This window comes from Lutra lutra, chromosome 1, assembly GCF_902655055.1.
Source record: "Lutra lutra chromosome 1, mLutLut1.2, whole genome shotgun sequence".
NCBI lineage: Eukaryota > Metazoa > Chordata > Mammalia > Carnivora > Mustelidae > Lutra > Lutra lutra.
The window spans coordinates 18,543,723-18,569,236 of record NC_062278.1 but is presented as its reverse complement, the minus strand read 5'-3'; the positions used below and the strand labels follow the sequence as shown (position 1 = coordinate 18,569,236).

General features: G+C 41.2%; 1 protein-coding gene across 1 annotated transcript in view; it reads right to left on the bottom strand.

Moving 5' to 3' along the window:
- APP (amyloid beta precursor protein) overlaps positions 1-25,514 on the bottom strand; it is a 275,311-nt gene that overhangs the window by 155,929 nt on the left and 93,868 nt on the right. The window contains 2 exon segments of the mRNA XM_047721518.1: positions 3,846-4,039; positions 5,898-6,010. Coding sequence (XP_047577474.1) covers positions 3,846-4,039; positions 5,898-6,010 — 307 coding nt within the window.

The following is a 25,514-nucleotide window of genomic DNA, read 5'->3' as shown; positions in this document are numbered from 1 at the left end:
ATCCAGAACACTGATGACACCACGAGCTGTCACTCACTGCTGGAGGGAATGCCACCGCAGAAGAGAGTTTGCCAGTTTTCCATAGAACTAAACATACTGTGTGGGGCACCTGGGTGGTTCAGTTGGTTGAGCGTCTGACCCTGGACTTCAGCTCAGGTCATGATCTCAGGGTCGTGGGATCGAGCCCTGAGTCAGACTTCATTTTGAAGGTGGAGCCTGCTTAATGCTCTCTCTCCCTGTGCCCGCCCCCAATCATGGACTTGCTCATTCTCTCTCTTTCTCTCTCTCAAAAAACAAACAAACAAACCCTTAAAAACAACAACAAAACAACCCTAAACATACTCTTACCATATGATCCAGCAATTGGGCTCCTTGGTATTTAGCCAAAGAAGTAAAAAACTTAGGTTTATACAAAAGCTTGCACATGGATGTTTACAGCAGCTTTATTCGCACTGCCCACACCTGGAACCAATCAAACTGTCCTTTAGGAGGTGAAGTGATGAACACTGTATACATCCAGACAAGGGACTATTAATTAAGCACCATGAAAAGACATGAAGGAAACTTAAATGCATATCACTAAGTGAAAGAACCACAGCTGAAAAAGCCTACATACTATATGACTCCAACTATGTGACATTCTAGGAAAGGTAAAACTATGAAGACGATCAATTGATAGATCAGGGTTAAGAGAATCAGAGGGATGAACAGGGGGAACACAAAGCATTTTTAGTGAAAATGCCCTGTATGATACCATAATCACAGATACACGTCATTACGCATTTGTCCTAACCCACAGATTGTACAAGACCAGGAGTGAGCTGAGCCCTAATTGTAAAGTAGGGATTTGGGATGATAAGGCGTCACTCCAGGGGGAGCCGTTGATGATGGGTGAGGGGATGATGGGAGCTCTCTGTATCTTCTGCTCAGTTTTGCTCTAAACCTAAAACTACTTAAAAAAAAAAAAAAGTCTTAAATAATTAAAAAAAAAATCCAAGAAAGGGAGTGGAGGTAATCAAGTGGTATTCAGAGACAGAACATGATGATAAGAGGGAAAATGGGAAACAAAGAAATGGAAGAAGGTGTAGAGAGATGTTGAAGCTGTTCACTCAACAAACATGTATGAGTGCCCACTAACTCCCTGGTACCAGGATGTAGCAATTCATGACAAAGGACTCTCAAGGGTTCATCTGTGGAGCATGGAGGACAGTGATGCCAGGAACCAAGGAGAATGAAGGTGGTATGGATCTGCTGCTAGGTGGGAGGTGGCAGGTCATCAACTAGTGATAATTAGGCACATCTACTAACACAAAGATTCCAGCTGATGTTACAGCATTAGTAAGAAATGGAATTAGCTGATAGAGTTACACGATATGATATATACACCTTATAAAACTCAGAAGCAATGAAAGAGAGAAGTTACTTTTTCCCAAAAACAAAAGATTGATAAAAATATGGGGAGAAAATCTGAAGGTTACCAACAAGTGTAGGACATTCAAATGAATATGTAAAAATGGTTATCCCCTGGGTCCATCCAGATTAGAAAGGACCCTCCCTCCCAGGCAAGAAAAGAAAAGAAAAGAGAAAAAAGAGAAGAAAAGAAAAAGAGGACAGTGGAGGTTCCTGACCGGCTCAGTGAGTTGAACATCTAATTGTTGGTTTCACTTCAGGTCATGATCTTAGGGTTGTGAGACTGAGGCACTTATCAGACTCCATGCTCAGGGGGAGTCTGCTTGAAGATTCTCTCCCTCTCCCTCTGCCCCTCCTCCTACTCGTGTGACTGCGCATGTGCACCCTCACTCTCAAATAAATCTTTTCTTAAAAAACTAGGTTTTATTAAGACTTAAAAAATGTGTTAACTGGGAAAGAAAGAGGGCCTGGCAAAAGCCCTTCACTCTCAGAATACAATAAAAATACCCATTCTTAATTATAAAAGCCCCTTCTGTACGAATGGTCACAAACGGTGGGTCACCAACCTTGATACAGGGTTATAACTGCACACACAGCTAACTTTAACAGTAGTCATGGCGCTCTCTTAGTTTACTCGCCATTATTTGGGTTTTTATTAAGTACAGAGTCAATTCAGTGATGGGAAATGAGCATGTTATCTAATAGATTATGAACAAGTAAAATGGCCGTCCAACTTTAAATTCCCTTTTTAATACTGGTTGCACTGCCATACCGTGGTAAGAGCCCTGATGACAAGAATTTTTTCAAGAACTCATTCTGAAACTTTCAAATCTAGATATGACTGAGGAAAAACTATGTATAAACTATCATAAAAGCCGTAAGAAATAGGCAATTCCAACTTTTAGACAAAGCAGCAATTAAACCCAAACCAATGGACATTTCCACACCTGGCTCATGGAATTCACGTGAGGGACCAGCCATGGCCCAGAACACAATCAATTAAATCCATGGAAAAAAGCTCAGATACTTTCCCAATGGCAAAACGTGCTTGCCACTGAACTTTCAACTTTTATGGAGAGAAATATTGTGATGCGTATATTTGACCTTCCCCTTAGTTTTCCTCTCGTTCTTTGTAATTCACTTATTTACTTGTTTATGTCCTGGTACACTAAACACAGTTTTTCTAAATCTAGCAAAGAGGGAACACAAAAGAGCTTAACTAAGAGAAAAAGATACAGTAAAATTAGATAACAGCCACCAAAGAGAAGCCTGACATTATTAACTGATAAGAAACAGCAAATTAGGGGGGCGTCTGAGTGGCTCAGTGGGTTAAACATCTGACTCTTGGTTTCGGCTCAGGTCATGATCTCAGGGAGTTTCTACTTGAGATTCTCTCTCTCTTTCTTTCCCTCTGCCCCTTGCCCCCACCAACTCCTTCTCTCTCAAATAAATAAATGTCTTTAAAAAAATATATATGTAAATATATATAAATATATATGTAAAATGTTTCATAAAATTATTTTTAAAAATTCTACTACAAAATACATTATAAAAAAAAAACTTACTCTGTATGTCAAAAACCTTTATAGTAATAACTGTAAGTCTTAACAATTCATGCTTAATGCTCTTTTGGAAAATCTGTGACACCAGGGAACATCTGAAGGGATCCTGGAGGAAAAGGAGAGGTGAGATCATCGCCACCACTGGGGGATGACACAGCATGAAACTGAAGATGGAACCAGATGGTCTTTCTCACCTCAAAATCCTAGTTTTAGAATGTTATGATCTGAACATAGATGTGTTTGCCTTTCATAAAAAATAAGAATCTAGAAGTTATGGGATTAAGATCCCAAAGAAAAAGAAGTAAAAATGTAATTCTGAACTGTCATGCAACCAGAGATGGTTAAAGAATTTCAAGCAAACAATTACGAATGCCGCTGTCTTCATTCACAAAGGAAGAGATGACTAAAGACCAAAAAGTCACAAAGACAAACAAAAAAGCCAAAACCAACCTTTCTTAACAAAAACTCAGACCTCACTACTGACTGATGAAATAATCCCAAAAGCTTGTTTAAAAAACATTTCTAAATTATAGACCAAATCAGAAGGCCAGTCACTGATTCAGATTTCAATTCTCTACAGAACTACATCTTACGCTATCCATGGAATTTTGACCCCAACTTTGGAGATGAAAATAAAATAGTTAAAATTAACTCAGTGATGGCTGATCAATTAGATTAAAATTACATGGCTGGCCATAACCATAACAAGAGCTCATGGTTAGATTTTTTTTTTCCCTCACAAAACCCAACTCCTGACAGGAGTGGGCAGAGATTCTTTTAAGGAGAAATGGGAAGATATACTGATAGAAGAAACAAAGCTGTAGGCTAGATGTTCTGGCATCTGTGAGAGAACAAACAGGAAGGCTGCCTTACCTCCCGTCTGCATAGTCTGTGTCTGCGCCACCCCACCAGACATCCGAGTCATCCTCCTCTGCGTCCGCTGAGTCAATATTGTCACTTTCCTCGGCCAGCGGGCAGCATACAAATTCCACACCTCGGAACTTGTCGATTCCACAAGGCAGCAACATGCCATAGTCGTGCAAGTTGGTACTCTTTTCACTACAGGTCTACAGAAGGTAAGGAGAAGACAGTGAGGGGGGAAGAGCAGATTTGCTTCATTGTAAGAAAATCCCAAATATAATCACAGACACCCAATCACACAGACACCCAATATATCAAGAACCACTTTTTCGATGGAAAGGGCCATTTGCTGTTTTGAGTGGATTTACAAGTTTCTTTAGCAGAGACTACTTTGGCACCCTTATTTTTTAACTTATTTAATAAGGATATGTTGTTACACTATAGAAGTTAATAAAAACAACCAGAAGGGAAATTCTTTAGGAAAGAAGACAGAGAAGAAAACTGGCATGGGAATGGATATTGGAGAACCAATGCTCTGTGGTGTCATGGGCACATCAGGTAGACACAATGGCTCTACGTACATCCCCTGCTCATTTCTGCCTCTACTACCTATGGAAATTTCTCTCATGTGGACATATGTTATTCTAGAAATTCAAACTCTCTTGCCTCACTTCCAGAATAACAATCCTGGGAAGAAAAGAAATTATCTTCTGCTATGAATCAAAATCTAATCAAAATTAGAGATTTCTCCATCAACATCTTTTTGCTTTCCTGGGATTTGCTAAATGTGCACAAATCATCCACTGGTGATGGGAGGAAAGATTAATAATTTAACACATATGGATAAGCAATGAAAGTATTAGAGTGTATTTTGACCTCAAAGGAATTAAAGTCATTTTTGTTTCTTAGTAACAAATTTTTTTTTCTTAACTCAAGAACAAATAAAAAATGAAATTATGTGGTTTGTTTTCTTAAGATCCAAAAAGCTCTTAAACGTCCAAAACACATTTTTCTATAATGAAAATTTTGTTTTATAGTAAATTGGAATATATTATTTTATAAAAGGCAAAATTAATGCTAATTCCTAAGTGGTGATTTTTGCCTAACAACGTCAAAGCTATCTGAGCTAGATCAGGGATTCTCACCCTCAGTATTACTGGTATTTTTGGGTCAGATAATTCTTGGAGGAGAGATGGAGGAGAGACTGCCCTGTTCAATGAGGAATGTTCAGTAGAATTACTAGGATCTCTGACCTCTAGCCCACAAATGCCAGTAACACCACCCCCTCTAATTGCAACAACCAGAAATGTCTCTAGACATTGGCTTATGTACCTGGGGAAGGATGAGGAACAAAAGTGACCTTATTTTGAGAACCACTGAGCTAGACAAAGGAGCCTAATTCTAGGAAACTGATCTTCTGCAAGAATTATATACACTTATACCAAATATATAATATATATATATATATATACCAAAGGGAAAAATGGTTTTGAAGATGACACTAAGTGAAAACTCTATCCTAATTATTTTATGTTATTTATCCACTTTGCCAAAAGCAGGAGTTAAGAAAGGTTAGGACTGGTGCCACAGATCCAACCACCATGGAAAAATGAAGATGCTGGCCTGGCGTGGTAAACACGAAATAGGATGGCATAACTTAGAAACGGTTGCTACTGGACAAGCTAGTTCCTGTTCTACTGCTGCATTCTCCAATAGATGGTAGGAGAAAACGTCAAATTAAAAAAATTCAGTATATGACAAAAGAAAACAAGAGGTATATAAAAAATAATTTGGGAAAAAAAGGTACACTTCAAGCTTTATGGCAAGTGTATAAGATCATAGTTTCTAGTTTATAAAATGCAACATAGACACATAATAAATCTAACTCAATCAGTTTTTGACTCTTAAAATTTACTCGTGGATAGTTTCTTCTTTTTTAAATAAGAAATATAACTTATTCAACAACATGGCTGGCTACTGCCTCAATGTATCTTCTACAATGGCAGGACTCGTGTTCCTAGGAAATCTCCACTTTAGAAGAGGAAGGAAGGTATGGGCTGGTACCTCTTTGGCGACCGTGTGCCAGTGAAGGTGGGTTTCACAAACGTCCATCCGCTCCTGGTGTAGGAATTTGCACTTGTCGGGAACAAGGAGGGCATCACTTACAAACTCGCCAACTGCAAGAAAGGGAAAACGTTTCGTGTCATTCCATCTGCATCATGGGGCTCGTGTACACTGGGTCGTTACCAAGGAAAGATGGGCTAAAATACTTCCGAAGGTATACAGCTCTCTGAATGACGAAGGAATCTATTCACAAAAGGCTGGTACCCTTAGAATGCTGAGCCCTGCGTCCTGAGCTCAGTTCCTTGCCATGTCAACCTGGATGGTTAAAATACTTCCCACGTGTGTTAAGTGAAATCTTTATTTGATTACTATGAAGCTCTGACTGCAAAGTTAATCACACAGAAAGCTGCTATTCAACTGCAACAAGGGGAAAAAATACAGACTGACACCGCGAGGCAATCATTTGAGCAGAATCAGTATAAATAACTGTCCATCCCTCCTTCTTGGACATTTTTCATCTGCTTATAAGCTCACAGAAGATTTTGCATTTTTCTACTTCTAAACAAACAAAATCTATACATGCACTTACGTTTACATATGTCACACACACAGAGTTTAATTAAATTATGAATACCACTGCTTAGATTCTTGCTGTATTTTTAAAGAAAATGTGTACATGCAAATTATTTCTAGCATCACTGCTACTGCAGATAGAAAGATATTTCATAAAGTCCTATAAGAACATTTACATTCTTATAAGGATAAAAGTTGGATAATGACAGAATGGAAGCTATGAGCTTAATTTTTATTTCTTTTGTTCACTACAGTAACCCTAGCTTTTAGCAAGATTCTGCACACAGGAGGGAACAGATGTCCTGATGAGTGAAGACGTTAAACGCTGTGAGAGAGGGGCACCTGGGTGGCTCAGTCGGTTAAGCATCTGCCTTCCACTTGGGTCGCGATCTCAGGGTCCTACGATCAAGCCCCATGTTGGGTTCCCTGCTCCGCGGGGAATCTGCTTTTCCCTCTTCCTCTGTCCCTTCACCCACTTGGGCTCTCTCTCTCTCAAATAAATAAGTAAAATCTTAAAAAAAAAATGCTGTAGGGGCGCCTGGGTGGCTCAGTGGGTTAAGCCTCTGCCTTTGGCTCAGGTCATGGTCTCAGGGTCCTGGGATCGAGCCCCGCATTGGGCTCTCTGCTCAGCAGGGAGCCTGCTTCCCTTCCTCTTTCTCTCTGCCTGCCTCTCTGCCTACTTGTGATCTCTGTCAAATAAATAAATAAAATCTTTAAAAAAAAAATGCTGTACTAGAGACGAAGATGTTGCTGGTCCTACAAAGTGAACACATCTGCTTAGATGCACCAGGAAAGAACTCAAAGCAAAAACCACATCACAGATGAGTCTACAGGGATGAGGAGGGGTATGCTGTGTAGAAAATGAATGGAAAGGGCACCTGGGTGGCTCAGTGGGTTAAAGGCTCTGCCTTTGGCTCAGGTCATGATCCCAGGGTCCTGGGATTGAGCCCTGCATCAGGCTCTCCCGCTCAGCAGGAAGCCTGCTTCCTCCTCTCTCTCTGCCTGCCTCTCTGCCTACTTGTGATCTCTGTCTGTCAAATAAATAAATAAAATCTTAAAGAAAAAAAAGAAAAAAGAAAGAAAATGAATGGAAGCTCCAAGATGTAAGGTCAGCATCTATCTTCTTTAACATCCCACTCCTGATCCCTGGGTCCAGTTCTGACAAATAGGACCATTCTGATAGACAGATGGATGAATGGCAAAAGGCAGTTTGAAATGAGGGCACGTCCTGTGCAAAACAGAGGAAAGAAAGGGCGAGGCATATCTGTAGAGGAGGCAAAAGTCCAACGTGGCTGGAACACCAGGTTAAGTGCAGAAGGGAGCGCAGAAGTGAATGAGGCAGGAGGAAATGTTGGACTCCTTACTGTAGGATCTAAAGTTCGGGCTCCCACTTCAGAGGCAACATAAGACAAAAGATACTTGAAACAGGAATGACATGCTCAGGTTTGTCTCTGGGACAAACTCTCTAATCAAGTGTGCGTAGGGAGACCCTGAGGAGGGCACTGCCGTCCTTCAGGCAAGACAGGCAAGAACAGATTTAACCAAAACCCCAAATAAGCAGGGAATACAAGGGGTCCACACCCCAGCAAAGAACGTGTTCTTTCTTTCACAGTAAGTTAACACCACATTTTCTGAAAAGGACCATAAAGAGCAAAGAAGACCTTGAGAGGGGGAAGGAAAAAAACCCTTTTTTTTATTCCGGATATAGAAAAGAATTCTTGAAAACTTCGTGCCCGTAAAGGCGTTTAAACTTGAGTCTGTTTCTAGCTCAAACATGCAAGAATGTCTCATGATATTTAAGGACTTAGTATTTAGATTAAAAACCTAAGTGAAAAATTTGTTTCTAAATTTCAAAACAAAACAAAACAAAAAACAAACAAACAAACAAAAAAACCCCAAAACCTAAGCGAATCATAAGGGATGAAGAGCCCTTCATCTTGTCATTCCTTAAATCTTTAAGACAATGTACGATGCCCACAGCATGGTACGAGGAGTCAGAGAAAATGCAAGAATTATGAGACATGATGCCCCCCCAAAAGGCTGTGGGTGCGGCTTGTGGGAATGGGACCCACGAGTCCTGGGAGCCTATGCCCTGACGGTGGCCATGGCCTCATGGGCAACACTTCACCTCAGCTCCACAACAGCTGTGGGGCATGGGACAGCTCTCTTACAGTATCAACCTCACTTCCCAGGGGAGAAATGCCTGCCAAAAAAAACGTGTCTAAGGCCACCTGTCCTCAGCAGATAATAACCTTGCCACAGAGATGAACATTAAGATACACAGTTTCGGGAAAGAAATAATAATGCAAGTCACATCATATTTCCCCCACCTTGACTTTGACACAGAATATATCAAACAAACCAAAACCACCCAACTAAATCCCACCTGAGATGGAGAATGGAAAATAAAAGTAACTTCGTCCAAAGCCAACGCAGCGTCCCCAGGTGGACTCTTCATGGTTTCTCGGGATGCGCCGTCAGCTGCAGCTGTTAGCAAAAATACTTGATACCTCAGCGTCCGATTTTCAAGGCCACACAAGAGGCCAGAAGTGATCAAAGGCCTGAAGAGGGGACCTCTTTCATTTATGGGCTCTGGTCACTCAAACCATATTGCTGTACTTACAAATGTTCAAAATTCTTTTTTTCAAAAGTGTTCCTTTTTTTTTTTTTTTTAAATTTTACAATTATTGGAAAGGCTAAATGCCTGTTCCAAGGCTATTAAATCGGCTCATGAGACAATCAGGAGCAGGTGTCAGTCACTCTCAACCTTGACCTGAGAGAGCTCTTGCAGCATAAACTGGCTAACAGCTAGCAAACGATGGTGTGTCTGGTTTTACTTGCCTGGAGGCCAAGTTGCTGAGGACTAGATTTTACTGCAAGCCAAAGTTGCTGAAAGATATTTGCCTTGGTAAAATCTCATGATCCTCAAAGGGACATGTATTGCATTAATTTGTAAAAAGATCTATTAGGTTTTTTTTGTTTTTTTTGCAGAAGGACATTTCACTTAACGTTGTAAAGACGCTCTTAGGTTTCTAGTAATATACATAGCCAAGAAATATAGGCCCCCTGAATGAAACTGCCCCCCCCCTTTTTTTTTTTGAAAGGATAAATACTGGTTATTTAGTAAGCCCTCAGGACTACTGGCAAAATAGGAAACGCATTGCACTCTAACATTAAAATAAAATTTGGCAGTGACTTTGCAGTGTTACAGTCCTGCTTCAATTACTTTCAAAATTGATGAAACATACCAGAATGTTACACGTCAGAAATTTTAAGCAATTAAACCCCAAAAATCTGTTAAAATTTTTACCAAAGAATTAAAGAGGAGTAGTAAAAATATATTGTATCCTTTCTCATAAACTAGTTCAGTTTAACATGGTTTATATGCTCTCCCCTTTTAATTCTAAAAGAATTATTCTTAAAAATCTATGATACAGGGCGCCTGGGTGGCTCAGTGGGTTAAGCTGCTGCCTTCCATTCTGGTCATGATCTCAGGGGCCTGGGATCAAGTCCCACATCGGGTTTTCTGCTCAACAGGGAGCCTGCTTCACTCTCTCTCTGCCTGCCTCTCTGCCTATTTGTGATCTCGCTCTCTCTGTAAAATAAATAAATAAAATCTTAAAAAAAAATCTATGATACAACAGGAGACATATGGAAACTCTGTATTCTCCACTCAGTGTTGCTGTGAATCTAAAATTGCTCTAAAAAATAGTTTTTAAATTAAAAACAAACAATTAATAACAGTATGTACCTGGAGTTTCCACATAAAACTATGTATGCTTTTATTTTTAAAATAAACCTTCTGGTTTCTTTGGTCTGATCCTTCAGAAAAAACACACGCTCATATACAAAATTTTTAATAGAATTCAAGTAAAAGAGATCTAAATGAATTAAGTACCATAATGAGAAATCATGTTCTTGTTTATGCTGATCTCTGGGATATTCAGCACTGTTTAATCCTAGTGGATAAATTCATCAATATATACTGTGCAAGTTTATTGAGCATACAATCACAATTTATATCACACAGACAGACAGACAGACAGACAGACAGACACACACACACACACCCCAACTGACAGGGCATTTTCAAAGCTAATGAACAAGATCTGGGTTTGGCTAAAAAGTCCTGGCAAGATGAACAATGACGTCCAGTTCAATTGGGACTCTGCAGGCCTTAATCCACTGGCTCTTTGGTGGTCTTTGAGAGGACTGTCTAGCTCAAATTACCTCATTCTACAGATGGGAGGCAAAGAACCCAGCTCAAGTGGCTGGCCCACAGAGCCAGCTGGCGGTGGACACGGTCTAAAAATCTGGGTTTCTGGGTTCTCCATCCAAGAGTGGTAACTCAACTCACTGTCATTTAAACTCTGGTCGAAATAAGTGATTTGCCACATTCCCTCTGGCTGTTACCAAAGCAGATTCACTTTTAGACTATAAAATGCTGAAATGTTGTTATCATGTGCAATGCAGTCTATTTGACAATAAAACTAGGTTTCAATTACCTAGCAAGCCATATTCAACAGCTGGGAATGCATCGCACCGTGCAGAACAGGACGTGTGGTAAGCCGTGGCTTAGAGACCTGACGGGGTGCTTTTTGGATTTCAATACCACCCTCACAGTCCAGGCTATGTCCATCTTTCTGCGCTGCTGTCCTTAGCATGGCGGCTTTTGTCTTCATGTCCCGTGGTCGACAATGGTCACAGTTGTGTGCAGGAAACAGGCAGAACAGCCAAGGCATGGTGGTTTTCTGCTTGTTTTTTTGTTTTTTGTTTTTGTCCTCATACAGTTTTTCTGTTTCACATGGGATGGACACCCTCCTTGTTTTCTACATCCTCTATGCCATGACTATGTCATCTGTCCACACTCAGCTGCAAGGGAATCTGTGCGAGTATTTTCAGCTGAGCACATTGTCACTGTGAACAACAACAACAAAAAATCTGGGAGTCTTTTACAAAGGAAGAAGTGGAAATAAATATTAAACAGGCAAGTAGCAGAGTTTCCCACATCATGGAATTAAAATACAGGAATGTAGTTTTCAATCTCTTTACACTGCCTTTTCAAAAGATAGATAATTCCAGGAAGAAGACAGAAGTGCATATGAAGCACAACAACTAAAACTACCAAGTCTCTAATTCAAGGCACAGGGAGAAATTCAGGGGGGTGGGGGGTGGGAGGCGTCCAGGTTGTCAGAGGATAGAGCAAAATCATGCACAGCTGAGACTGCTCAATTGTTCAGAGTAAGAGTGGGATTGCACAGATTGATTAAAAGATTCCAGAACCATACATAAGAACTTCAAGGTACAGAGATTCCAGAATTTAAAAAAACGTTTCTATGAACTTGCAAAGACTAAAGTGGTGTTGGCCAGAGTCCTGCAGAACAAACAGTGGTCATGTCTGAGGTCTAGGGATTTCTGCCCAAGGGGTGTCTTTCCTTCCAGGTCCCTCAAGCTGTAAAGATGATTCAGGAAAGGGAGGATGCAAAGGGGGGTTGGGGTAAGAATGTTCCGGCAACATAACCACTGAGAAACAGTAAAGCCCGCTTCCCTCCTTGTGCTATACTCCACCATGAGGGATGAGACACGGCCCGGATCCAGCTCCTGACATAAGATGTCAACAGTTACAGCAATTCTGGACTCTGTGCCTGGCACTCACGTAGCTGCTTTGGGGACATCATCTCACACTGTGCTCGGTACCCTGCACTGAGGTGACTGCAGTGATCTCACTGCACAAGGGCAGAAGATGAGCCTGACGAGTTATATATTCAGCCCAGGTCACACACAGAGTAAATGGTGGAACTGGGAAAACGAGGTGAGTTAACAGACAGATGTCCTGCGACAACGATGCTCAGTTATTTACTCTTACTATTACTACTATTATTATTATCCCCCCCAGTATCCATTTATCTTCTCATATTAATACCAATTACAGTCAATAAGAACAGAACTACTCTTCACTGTTCACTGATCACCTATTATGCTCCTTCTGAAGGCAGTGAGGTTTTATTCTTAGCATTTTATCACCATTCAGTTATAGCTCTATAGTCCTACGTCTGAGCACTGCTTATGACGAAATGGATAGTGGTCACGGCCAATCCTGGTCAACACAGTGGGCTGGAGTCCCGTGAGCACGGAATGCGTGTGACCAATCCTTTCACCTTCTGTGCTGGGCTCCAGTCCTGGCTATGAGGGGCGGGGGTTTCCTGGGACCCCCCGCAGTCAGTCCTTCATCCACTGACTCTTCATTGCATACTCTCTATTTTAATTAATGCTAAGATACAGGAGTGAACAAAACAGATGGAACTAAATGAAATTCTAGAGGGAAAAGATAAAAAAATAAAATAAAATAGAATGGCAAATGGTAATAAACACCATGGGGATAAAGCAGAGAAAGAGATAGGGATGGGGAAGGGGAGGTATCATGCAGAGGAAGTAGAATTTTAAATAGAGTCGTCAGGGAAAGCCTCATGGAAAATATGGCATTTGAGTGAAGGCCTAAGGAAACGAGGGAACAAATCATCAAGATACCAGTGGGAAGAACATTCTAGGAAGAGGAAGGAACAAGTGCAAAGGTCCTGAGACAGGACAGCAAGACCAGCGTTGTCTGTTGAGAGGAATGACGGGGGGTGGGGAGTGGTCAACGGGTGAGTGAGAGTGGGCTGTATGGGGCGTTAAGCATTGCCCACACTCCGGCCAAAACCCTGAGTAACACATAGACTCTGGAGTGGTTTTCTAAGTGAGTTGTTCTTGTCCTACAGGTCAAGATGGGAAGTAAAAAGGCCTGGCAAGGAGCTGTTGCAATACTCCGGTGGGAGATGACCGTGTCTTGGACCAGGGTGGTAGCAACAGAAATAGTCGCTACCAATGGTAGTTGCTAGAGCAATAGTAAGGTTCTAGATGTAGTTTGAAGGTAGAATCTAAAGGATCAAGGAAGGGCATTGGAGAAAGTCAGTCAAGGATCTAACTTGTTCCTATTCCAGGAACTAGAGGATGCTTCGTACTGAAGATGACGGAAAACAGGTGGGACAAGACCTTTCCGTTGGTCCCTCATGGATGTGTAGACAGGTGAACACTCCAGGTTTATGTGCTTATTACCGCACACTACTACATGCATATCAAACGAGAACTGTAGATAAATGATTCATCAGGCAATTTTTTATTTTACCATTTCAGATTCTTACTCCATGGATACTTTTTCTTGAATTTGTTCATCATGTACCATTATTTTCTAACTTTATCAAACAGACAGGAATTTTTCTGGGAGGCACTTGTGCTCAAGACATGGGAAGAATACTTACAATAGGGTAGCCAAAACGTTTCTCAACAAACCTCCCCGTGCGATAAAACTGTGGTAAGTTTTGTTTCAGAGTGGGGGAGTTACTGGGTTCTCCAAGAGGACAAAAGGATGAGTTACATATTGCTTTGAGAACTGATGGTTGGCTTCCACCAACATGCCATTATAACTATTACCATTTAGCAGTAAAAACAGACAGCCTTCTTCACCTCAGAGCTATTTGCCAGACGGCAGACACGAAATGGATCACGTTAAGGTAAATGTAAAAAAAAAAAAAAAAAGTGAAAACCAGAAATTTCCCTTAATTTGTCTGACTTATTCAAATGAAGGGAGCACAGCCTTACATATATAACATAAATGCTGGGGTGGATACAAGACAGAATAGTTGTTTGACCAAGGCTCTGAATAGCACTGGTCTCAAATAATGAAAACTGTGCAACAGATACACAGTTAAAAGACAGGAACACAGGAACGTTTCTTAGTAGTTCCTCAGCTTTCAAAAAGCCTCACATAGGAATGAGTTAACAAGTCTGACACGGCTATACAAGTGTGCTGAAACTGAATAATTAACTAAATGGAGGGTAGATGGTGGAAGTCAGGCTTTTCACTGCTGGGAATGAGAATTTACAAATAAGCAAGGGGAAGAAGTGGAATGATCCATGGGGTAATAGGAGATCCTGAGACGTCAAGATGAACTCACATCTGGCTTACTATAGATACCGGCGCCTGACTTTAGGAGTATTTACAGACAGGTATAATACAAGCGCTCGTGTATAAGCTCTTGCTCGCTCTGTCAGCTGAGAGGGCCCAGAGGCTAAGGCCGTCAGGCAGCAATGAGGACACCGAGCTTCCGAGATTAGATGAGATCAGGCGTGTTTCGGGATGGTACGGTGCTGGACTCACATCTTGGTTTCTAACACCATTCCCCAATAAAAGGAACCAGGGCTGCTTGGAGAAATGGCTGATCCTAGGATCGGTGCAGGATAGACACAAGATGAGTCTGGAGCATCTTGTTCAGAACAAAAAAAAAGAGGCTCTGTGAAATAAGAACAGGAGCCAACTAAAAAAGCTCCCGATGGCTGGCGCAGGAATAATACGAGCCATAAAATACATAAAGTGGTGTTACTGGATAATAACTAATAACTCAATGTATTCGTAAGTCCAAATCACTGAATAAATAAATAAATGGGTGGAAAGAGACAATCTGTGCAGAACCATTCCAAATAATCTACACGGATCCTCCGCCCTCAAAGAGTGAGAAGCATGAATCTCTCTACTCCTTAAGTGCGGGCTATGTGTGGTGGCTTCCTTCCTGAGAACAGCGCCCAGTGGGGGAACAGGGAGTAACTCTAGCTTTGGAAGAACCTTTGGAGCCACACCACCCCAGCCATCATGGTTGATATCAACAGTGACATACCAAGTTGATAATATGTGCACTTAATATAAGATCAAAAGGGTACTTTACTTCTATGGTCTTCTTCTCCAAAAACCCATAACCCTATTATAACGATGAGAAAATTCTAACACAGGAGCATCCAACAAAATACTTGACTGGTACTCCTGGAAACTGCCAAGGTCATTAACAACAGGGAAACTATGAGAAGCTGTCACAGCCAAGAGGAGGCTAAGGAGATCTGATAACCAAATGCAATGGGTTTCCTGAATGTGATCTTAAAACTTAAGAACATCTGAACAAAGCATGGAATTTATTAATAACAATGTCTCGCAATTGGTTCATTCATTGTAATAAATGTACCATATTAATGGGAGATGTTGATAACAAGGGAAACTGGCTGAGGGGGGATTTGGAACTCTGGGCTACCCTCTCAAGTTTTCTGTTAAAGTCTAAAACTTAAAGTTCTCTTAAAAACTTTTTGGAAGTCTTTATATAAAATTTCAGACCTATTTGCCTTAGCATCAACATTCTGGCCTTCAAAACCATGTCTGCGAGATTACTATAGCTGTAAAGAAACCAGGGTTAGAAAGATCTTGCTGAACATGGGCTTTTCTTCAGTGGCATTTATAGTGACTGGACAGAACTTGGCTTTCAATTTTCCAGGCAAATCTCTCCCTGAATCATTTGTGTGATGTATAGTATTTACATTCTAATTCAGAATAATCACACATATCAATAAGAAAGGAAATGCTTTGCTTTCCAAGTTTAACCTTGTTTTAGAAATGTAAATATAACATCACAGAATTCAATTACCCTTTACAAAGGAGCAGTCTCAGGCTGGAAGACTAATTTCTGTGTAGCTCATGCCTGGACTCCAGGCTCCCCGCCTGACTGAACTGTAATGCTCACTACACCACGGTAAAGTGTGTAGAACATTCCACAAATTCTGCATCATGGCTTCCTGTCCAACCGACCCTAGATTAGCTAAGCTAAGTGGGTTTTTCCTGTTGCCTCTCTTTTACTGTATTACTCATATTCTTGATTTTATCAATAACGAGCCTTCTTTGTTACTTACATTTGTAATTATTTCAATATCAATTAAAAGGTGGAATTATCAAAATAATGGTTGTTAAATCCTTTCAGATCAGGGGTATGCAAACTTTGGTGTGCTGGACTGTGATACAGACTCGTCCTTCCTTCCTCTCAACCCAGCACTGGGACCCCAGCGCCCCTCACCCCGGCACCTGATCTTGGCCGTGGGGGATGTGCCTGAAAAACAGACCTCCGCAGGGGGATTCTGCTTCAGGCGGTTCATGGCCCACATGAGAAATGGTGCGTCCATCAGCGCTTCTCAAGCTGCAGCTCAGACATGGATCACCTGGGGATCTCGTTAAAATGCAGTTTCTGATTGGACAAGTCCAAGCGGGGGACCTAGTCGGCTTGTTACTCCCAAGTGAGTCAATTCAGCTGTTCCTTCGGCAGCAAGGGTCTACTTAAGATAATCCATTATAACTAATCTTATTAAGGTGGTTGTTTTTTTTTTTTAAGTTACAGGTTATTATGAAACACTTTTTGGAGTGGTTTGTCTTTTCTTATAATTTTTTTTTTTTAAGTAGGCTCCATGCCAACGAGAAGCTGGTACTCACAACCCGGAGACCAAGAGTTGCACACGCCACTGAGCCAACAGGCCCCCTGGCTTGCCTTTTCCTTTTTCTTTTCACTCTGTTAGAAGACACACAAGATAAAACTTACCAGTTTAGCCATTCCGGTTTTTTTTTTCTTTTTTTACTTTTGTGTGTTTTTTTTTTTTTTTTTGAAGATTTTATTTATTTATTTGACAGACAGAGATCACAAACAGGCAGAGAGGCAGGCAGCCGGGTAGGGGCGGGGGAAGCAGGCTCCCTGCTGAGCAGAGAGCCCGATGCGGGGCTCGATCCCAGGACCCTGAGATCATGACCTGAGCCGAAGGCAGAGGCTTAACCCACTGAGCCACCCAGGTGCCCCCAGTTTGGTCATTCTTAACCATACAGTTCATTGGTGTTAAGTATGTTCACAGTGTTGTGTGCAACATATCTCTTTTCATTTTGCAAAACTGACACTATACACATTGAACGTTTCCCCTTTTCCTCTGTCCCCAGCCGCCTAGCAACCAGCATTATACTGTCTTAATGAATACGACGAATGTCTTTATGAATACGACGAATCTAGGTACTTCGTATGACTGGAATCCTAAAGCATTTGTCTTTTTGGTGACTGGCTTGGTCTGTCCTCTTAAAAACATGTAATCAAATCCTTTGTGCCTTCCTTTCATAAGCCTGGGTCGTGTCCCATAGATTTCCCATTCTGGCACAATTTTAAGAATGCAGTGCCTTCTCACACAGGCCTGAGAGCCAAGTTGCCCGTTTTGTCTTTCGTTTCTTTAATCACAGAAGATAAGAGAACAGGGTAGAAAGAATTCTGTATTTGAAGGCAGAACAGGAGAAAATGACACAGCAAGCAACTCAGGAGGATTTAGTGATTTCTGTGTATGAAAAGGTGAGGCTCGTGGTATTTCCTTGCCACAGAAGCTCAAATAGGATGCGGGACAAGGAAAAACATTAAAACCTAAGACGATCTGGTTTAATTTTAAGAGATCGTCTCTGCTACCACTCAGGATTGCGGAATACCACTGTGCACCCAGTCCCGCGAAGGTTACAGAACAAGCCACAGTCCTACACAAACGAGTACAGAGTAGCAATGTCCAAATATGACACACGCCAGGTCGGCAGCTTTAAATTCCTCATAGCCACATTAGGAAGGTCGATTTTAGTAACAGACTTCATTTAACCCTGTACATCCTAAACTTTGTCATTTCAACGTGCAATCAATGTAAAAAATTTATTACTAAGACAGTCTACCTTCTCCCTGCCACTCCCCAGACCAACTCTTCAATAGCTGGTGTCTATTTCCCACTTTCCACACATCAGTTTGGACTAGCCTCGTTTCAAATGCTCAACAGCCACATGGGGCTGGCAGCCCACCACGGGGCAGCACTGGCTTAGGGTCAAATTTCAGAGATCTGGAATATCTTTCAATGGGTGATGAGTTCAATGTGGATGGGTTGAGGTTATGTGGTAAAATCTGAATCCAGAGATACAGGCTTCAACGGAGAAATAAATCTTACGTTTGAATACACCGGAGAGACCATATTCACAGTTCTATATGCTACCAGAATACCATACATTTTAGTCACAGAGGAATATCACTAGAATTCAATTTGTTACCATTAACCCTATTTACCAGCAAACAGCCCTTTTCCCTCACATTTCTCTTTTCGCAGTTCTCATACTTTTCATTTTTATTTATAGGGTGTGTGATGAATTCAGAGGTGGAAATTCAAAGCAGATTTCCTTTACACCCCAATCTGTTCATCTTTAGCCTCACTCAGTGCCGGATACTGAGGGGTGAACTGAAAAGGAGATAGTGTGGGATGCCTGGGTAGCTCAGTTGGTTAAGCTTCTGCCTTTGGCTCAGGTCATGATCCTGGGGTCCTGGGATCGAGTCCCACATCTTGCTCCCTGCTCAGTGGGGAGCCTGCTTCTCCCTCTGCCCACCTCCCACCTGCACATGTGTGCACTCTAAGTGAATAGATAAAATCTTTTCAAAAATGAGAAGCAGATAGTGTGGGGGCAGCCTCCTAGATTCTTTATTTTGTCTCTTGAAAACACAAATATCCTCACTGGCTGCTTTCTCCTAATATTTTCTTTATACCTTATTAAAATATTCATAGCCTGATAGATTTTAAAGATGCAATTAATTAGGGTTATATATGGGGCTTTTAAAAAGCCACATAATTGCTAACAAAATACCAATCAGGCTGGTGCACGCGGAGGCCAGAGAACCACCAGTTATTACCCAAACCTTAAATTATACAGAGAGGTAAAAATACACAGCCTGTTTTTTCCACATACCATACTCAGAAACCCATGCGTGAGGTAGGCTATCATCAGGACAGGAAGAGGTATTTTCACCGGTAAATTTCTCAGCAGAGCTGGGGACTGTCACTTCCAAGCCCCTGACTATACTTCTTTCCAACCCATTACCATCCGGCCTTGCTGGAATAATCTTCCTCAGGTCTTCTCTCAAGTTTTATAGCAACAAGCACATTCATCTGCTCTCAAGTTCACTGTCCGTCTTCTCTACCACAGCACTTGGTTCTTAAATTTAGTCTTCTCTGGCTTTGCAACTATGGAGACAACATCTGTTCTTCCAAGCTCTGTCTTAAGCTACTTGTTCTTTCCCTTTCACTAATTCATCTTCTAATAATTCTGATTGTGAAGTTAAGACACGGCCCTCTACCCCCTACTCCTACTTTCTCACTCAGATACAATCGGTCCTTGAACAACCTGGGTTTGAACTGAGTGGGTCCACTTATACAGTTTTTTTCCCCCCACAAATACAGCACGCTACTATAAATGTATTTTGACTTCCTTGTGATTGTAACAACATTTTCTTCTCTCTAGCTTACTTTACTGTAAGAACACAGTACGAATAACACACATAACATATGAAGTATGTGTTAACTGACTGTTATCAGTAAGGCTTCCAGTCAAGAGTAGGTAACTAGTACTGAAGTTTTGGTACTTAAGTTATATGTGAATTTTTGACTATGCAGGGGCTCAGCACATCTACCCCCACGTTGTTCAAGAGTCAACTGTGTATCACTCGTGTCTAGGAATTCCACAACTTACTCTGCCCTTTCACTGACGACCTTTCAGCTGACATTTCCAGAACCTAGCTAGACGCCTACTGAAGAGGCTACTGCTTTTAGCAAATGTACATCCGACCATCAAATTTTAGAACTGTTCCCAAAGAACAATAAGCAATTCCTCTTTGGGTCAGATGAATCTAGAGAAGGGAATAGAAACAACAGTCAACACTTTGGGAGAACCAAACACAGTGGGACTGTTAAGCAAATTTTTCTTGGTTATAAAAACCAGGTCCCCTTTCTCACTGAAATATGCCCCTACTTTTTCATCAATATTTGCCACTACTAGGGCGCCTGGGTGGCTTAGTTCGTTGGGCTTTTGCCTCAGCTCAGGTCCTGATCCCAGGATCCTGGGATTGAGCCCCACATGGGCCTCCATGCTCAGGGGGAAACCTGCTTCTCCCTCTCCCGCTCCCCCCGCTTGTGTTCCCTCTCTTGCTGTGTCTCTCTCTGTCAAATAAATACATAAATAAAAATCTTTTAAAAAAAGAGAGGTATTTGGTCCTACTTCATGTCCCAAGCCGCACGGGTTATACCCCTACTGCACTCAAACTACCCACATTCCTGAAGCTGGACCTCAGATGTCAGACATAGAAATGTTCTGAAATTCTCAACTCCAGTAAACGATCTGGTGAGCAGAAACCTTCTAGCTCGCCCCACTCCTTTCCACCTGCTACAAGGACTCATGACCCTGTGTCCCTGGACTCTTCATCACTCTCTAAGGTCCGTGGAGGAGGTTTCCCTGCCTTCCTTCCGTTTCTCTGCCAGTTTGTCCTGGGACATGTAGTGCATATGCTCATCACCAGCACTTATAACCAGCTAGCTACCTCCCTGTGTGCTCATGATGCCCAAACTAGATAGTTTCCCAACTAGTTGGTCCAGCTTCTCTCTCGTACATGTGAGATTACCCAATACCCAACTGCCACACGGTACTCCCTGAGAACTTAGTAAGTGTCCCTTCTGGATTCTCTTGTGACAGCCGAGACTTGCGATGCCTGGCTTTAGCTGACAAGGGAGTTGTCTCCTAAGGATTAGAGGAATAAATATTGATTTATATCTCAGGGGTTTTCCAACTCAAAACTTCTCAGGAAAAGAAAAACATACGTCCTAAAAGATGCAAAGCTACTTAGGGCAAAAGGAATGAGATAAAGAGAAAATTCAACAGGAAAAATAAAAACATGTTACAGCGTTTAACAAAAGAGCTAGCTACACTACAGTATTTGGAATTAGCACAATCTTCTACCAGTATCAGAACATTGCCAAGTCCTCAAAGTTTGTTAAAACATAGAAAAAAGGATTAGAGTTCTGTCACTGTACCTGCAACATTCTGTAGGGAAGAAGGATACAATATCTAATAGAATAAATATAATAAGGATATATGATTCATCAAGCTCTTCAATAAAAATATGTTTTAGAGGTTCACCCAGGTCCACGGAGATGTGTTTCAAAAATCGTGATTTTTTTTTTTTTCCAGTGGGGATGCTAAATTAGAGTTCTCCCTGTCTTATCACTCCTCTATGGACTTAGAAATTGTCACTCAGATTTGTAAACAAGGCCTAGTTTCATTATTGTAAATGAATCTGCCAGGGCTTACCAGTCCTGAGAGAACTAAAATAATTGCATTTCTGGACTTCTAAGGAAGAGGGTTTGAGGTAGGAAATTAACACATTAAGGCTTCCAAGGGGTGTATCACACACTATTTAGTAGAAAACTCCCCCTGGAAAATTCAGATCCCATGTCTCCAATCCAGTATCTCATGGCTTCTACGACTGGCCCAACGAAGTCATCTGTCTACACCTGCTAATACTCACAAGTGAAAGCTAAGAAGTTACTGTGACTCTCTGCAATAATGGAACTTAAAGACCACATTATAACAAATAAGGGACCTGATTTTTTAAAAAGGCGATACTGTAATCTGTTTAAAAATAACTCAAAAAACCCTAGAAAAATCTAAGGTCAGTTAAAGGATATGCAAAGTTTGAGACTACTGATCAGAGCCTTCCTCAATAGCGTATTATTTCCGTATTGACAAAACTCCTTGTGCCGTGTGAGAGAACGAGAACAAGGCTATTCTTAAACCTAGTCATTTTCTTTTATCACTACAACTTCAATCACGGATGTAAATGAAAATTTCTGCTCACTTTGCTACTTTTCTGCTTGAATGAATTTTGTAATGAAAACGTCTGTTCTCTTCCGACAGAGCACAAGTGTCATTCAAACTTTACACACCAGGCAGAGAGCAAACACATTTTTTTTATGCCAAATCATTTAACTGTGCGTCCCCACAAGCTGCAGCACACTGATGGATGCTGTAGTTTAAAAATTCTCTCAAGCAAAAGCAAAAGCATCAGAGGTAGGTGCAGTCAGGCTTCAAACATTCTCAGACTCGTTCTTCCCGACTCAACACCGCCACCCCACCCCGGCTCCCTTCCTGGCCCTTGTCGACCAGAAAGCGTGGAACTATGCCAAAGCCCATTCCATGACCCAAACGGTCTTCCAGGTCAATAATCCAAAGTCACATGAAACCTCCGTCTTCAGTGGACCTCTCCAGGGAGCAAATATTTTAGAGAGCAAGCATTCCAGGCACGCAGAAGCTCAGCCTTTAAATCAAACTAAATGTTAACTAGTTTTTCAAAGGAAGGCCCTGTTCTATGTAGAAGGCACATTAAAGTGTTGAGGAAGGCAGATCCCTCATCAAGCTTTCACATTTATAAATGAGGAATCTGTGTATGATTCGGGCTTCCCATTCCAGGAGGTAATCCTAGGATATGTCTCATTCCAAGTAATATAGTTTCTGTCTTTCATTTAAGACTATAAAGATGACGAAAATATACATTAGAGGGAAAATCATACTTAGGGTCTCAGTTGTTTTAACCTGGAAATGTTGTGGTTTTAGAAAAAAGCTAAGGGCAGACTTCTGGTTTTCGGTAAAAATACTGGTTATCAGAATTTTCCAGAAGTATAAATGATTTGCCATTTTCTGGGCAAATGCAGACTTTCTAGTAATGCACAAGACTAACAGGACACAGGATCTCCATTACCTGAGTTTAAAATGATCCATTTCATGATTTAATGCACTATTTATTCAAGGTCACCCTGCAAGGAAGGCATGTCTGCCTTTCTCCCTGTCAAAAGAAGCAAAAGGTCAGTTCCCTGTCTTGGCCCAACACCCCTCCTACTCATGCCATTCATTACATGGTAATTCCAGATGTTTCATATTTGGTTGATGTTCACACTGTCTGGATAGCTGGCTATTTACATAAAGATATTTTTAAGACTATCTATCAGAGGCTACCTTTTTGGAAAAACAGAGCTAATGGCATGAAGAGCCAACTATCACAACCAAGTAAGTATAGAAGACATCTTTGATAACAGTTCTCATGTACAAATGAACATGCATTAACTACAACAAAAAATAACATTTTTACTCTTTTAGACACCTGTCTAATTGATATTCCTATATTAGGACAGTTTTCCATGTTTTGCTTTCAGAAGCAATTAATTCTCTTCTTTCCAGTTACACTTTTAGCACAAATGTAAGATATCTTCACAGTGGAAGATGCTAATATCTGTGTGTGTGTGTGTGTGTGTGTGTGTGTGTGTGTGTGTATACACAGAGAGAGGGAGAGAGAGAGAACAAGAAACTTATTAAAAATATATTTAAGAAACAAACAGGGTTTTGGAGGGGTAGGGTGGGGGGATGGGTGAGCCTGGTGGTGGGTATTAGGAAGAGCACGTACTGCATGGAGTACTGGGTGTGGTGCATAAACAATGAATTCTGAAACACTGAAAAAAAAATGAAAAAAAAAATATAATTAAGACAGGATTTTGCTTACACATCTATCTTCATTTTTTTTTTTGAGGTTCAGCCTGTCATCCATTTCTTTACTTCAGTAATTATATCCTCATTTCTTTAAAAAAAATGTGAGAACTGAATACATAAACAGTCCCTAAGGATTTAAGCTTGATTCTTTGTATTCCTACTACTAGCTGTCACTGACTGGCAGAAAAAAGCAAACCAACCAAGCAACCCTTGGTTCTGGTATACTGATAGTCACAGCCACATACAGGGTGTATTTCTGCATCAATTAGTTTCTACATTAAGCCCATTTGAATCCAATTAATTCTTCTGCATGAAATCTAGGGTCCAGGAGACTTTTTATAGAACCTGAAAACTGGGGCGCCTCGGTGGCTCAGTGGGTTAAAGCCTCTGCCTTCGGCCCAGGTCATGATCCCAGGGTCCTGGGATCAAGCCCCACATCGGGCTGTCTGCTCCGCAGGGAGCCTGCTTCATCTTCTCTCTCTCTCTGCCTGCCTCTCTGCCTACTTGTGATCTCTGCCTGTCAAATAAATAAATAAAATCTTTAAAAAAAAAAAGAACCTGAAAACAATCCAATCCTTTGCCTAAAACAGACCTATACCCCAAAGGGTACAATAATAAATCAACAGAGAAAAATAGAATAGTTATAGTCCATGCTTGTATGTTCTTTGTTTAAACTGAAAAGCCCAGATTTATCATTTATTGATTATTGATAAGGAAACTCATATACACCACAGATGAAATGTCCATGTGAGCTAAGAGCCAATACAAGGGACAAGGCTAATTATCAATACTCTGGGAGTCACATGGAGTCTGATGACCAGTAAATACTCGGGAGGCCTGGCCTGGATTATTAGCTCAAGAATCATCAAGCCAGCCCTTCAGAAGCCACTATACTCATAGGGTTCCTTACCAAGTTATGGGTTTTGCAAGAGAATAAACAACCCAGAAGGACCCCTATAAAATGCCAGCCAATATGGAGGATTTTTCAGGTGAGCTCCAGAAAAATAAGCCAGAGAAGGAGAATGAGAGGGGAGAGGAAAACAGTATGATGGATTTAATAAGAAAGGCAGCAGAGAGCTCATTCCATGGAATTGAAGGGAGGGATGCTTGGTAACAGCTGGCCGTGGAGGGAGAGGGAGGTTAGGAAGACAAAGCAGGGATGGCTGACTACCATGTCAAGTCAAGAAGCACAGCTGTGAGTGGGTAGAGCAACAGTGGAAGTTAAAGATGTGGGTGGCTCAGTCGTTCAAGCGGCCGACTCTTGGTTTCAGTTCAGGGCATGATCACAGGGTCTTGGGATCAAGCCCCACATGGAGCTCCATGCTCAGTGTGGAGTCTGCTTGAGATTCTCTCTCTCCCTCCTCCTGTCCCTCCCCCCACCCACTCTCTCCCATTCTCTCTCTAAGATAAATAAATAAAATCTTAAAAAAAAAAAAAAAAGATGTGGGGTCAAATAACTAATGTGAGGGCCCAGGGGTCTCCGATGAATAGGGAAATGTGAGGAGGCAAACGATCAGTGACATACAAAATGAATGAAGGGTCTATTATCAAAGATACTTATATAGCCAAAGATTGTAGACAACACAGTTGAAAAAAAAATCTACTGAAGAACATATGTGCACTGGTTCCCATGAATTTAGACTCAATTGAGAATTCTAAGGACTTAAAATAAGAGGTGGAAAAAGAGAAATAAGCTCAAGTTATTTACTTATTTAAAAAAAATTTTTTAAATGATTTTATTTATTTATTTGAGAGAGAGAGCATGAGAGGAGAGAGGTCAGCGG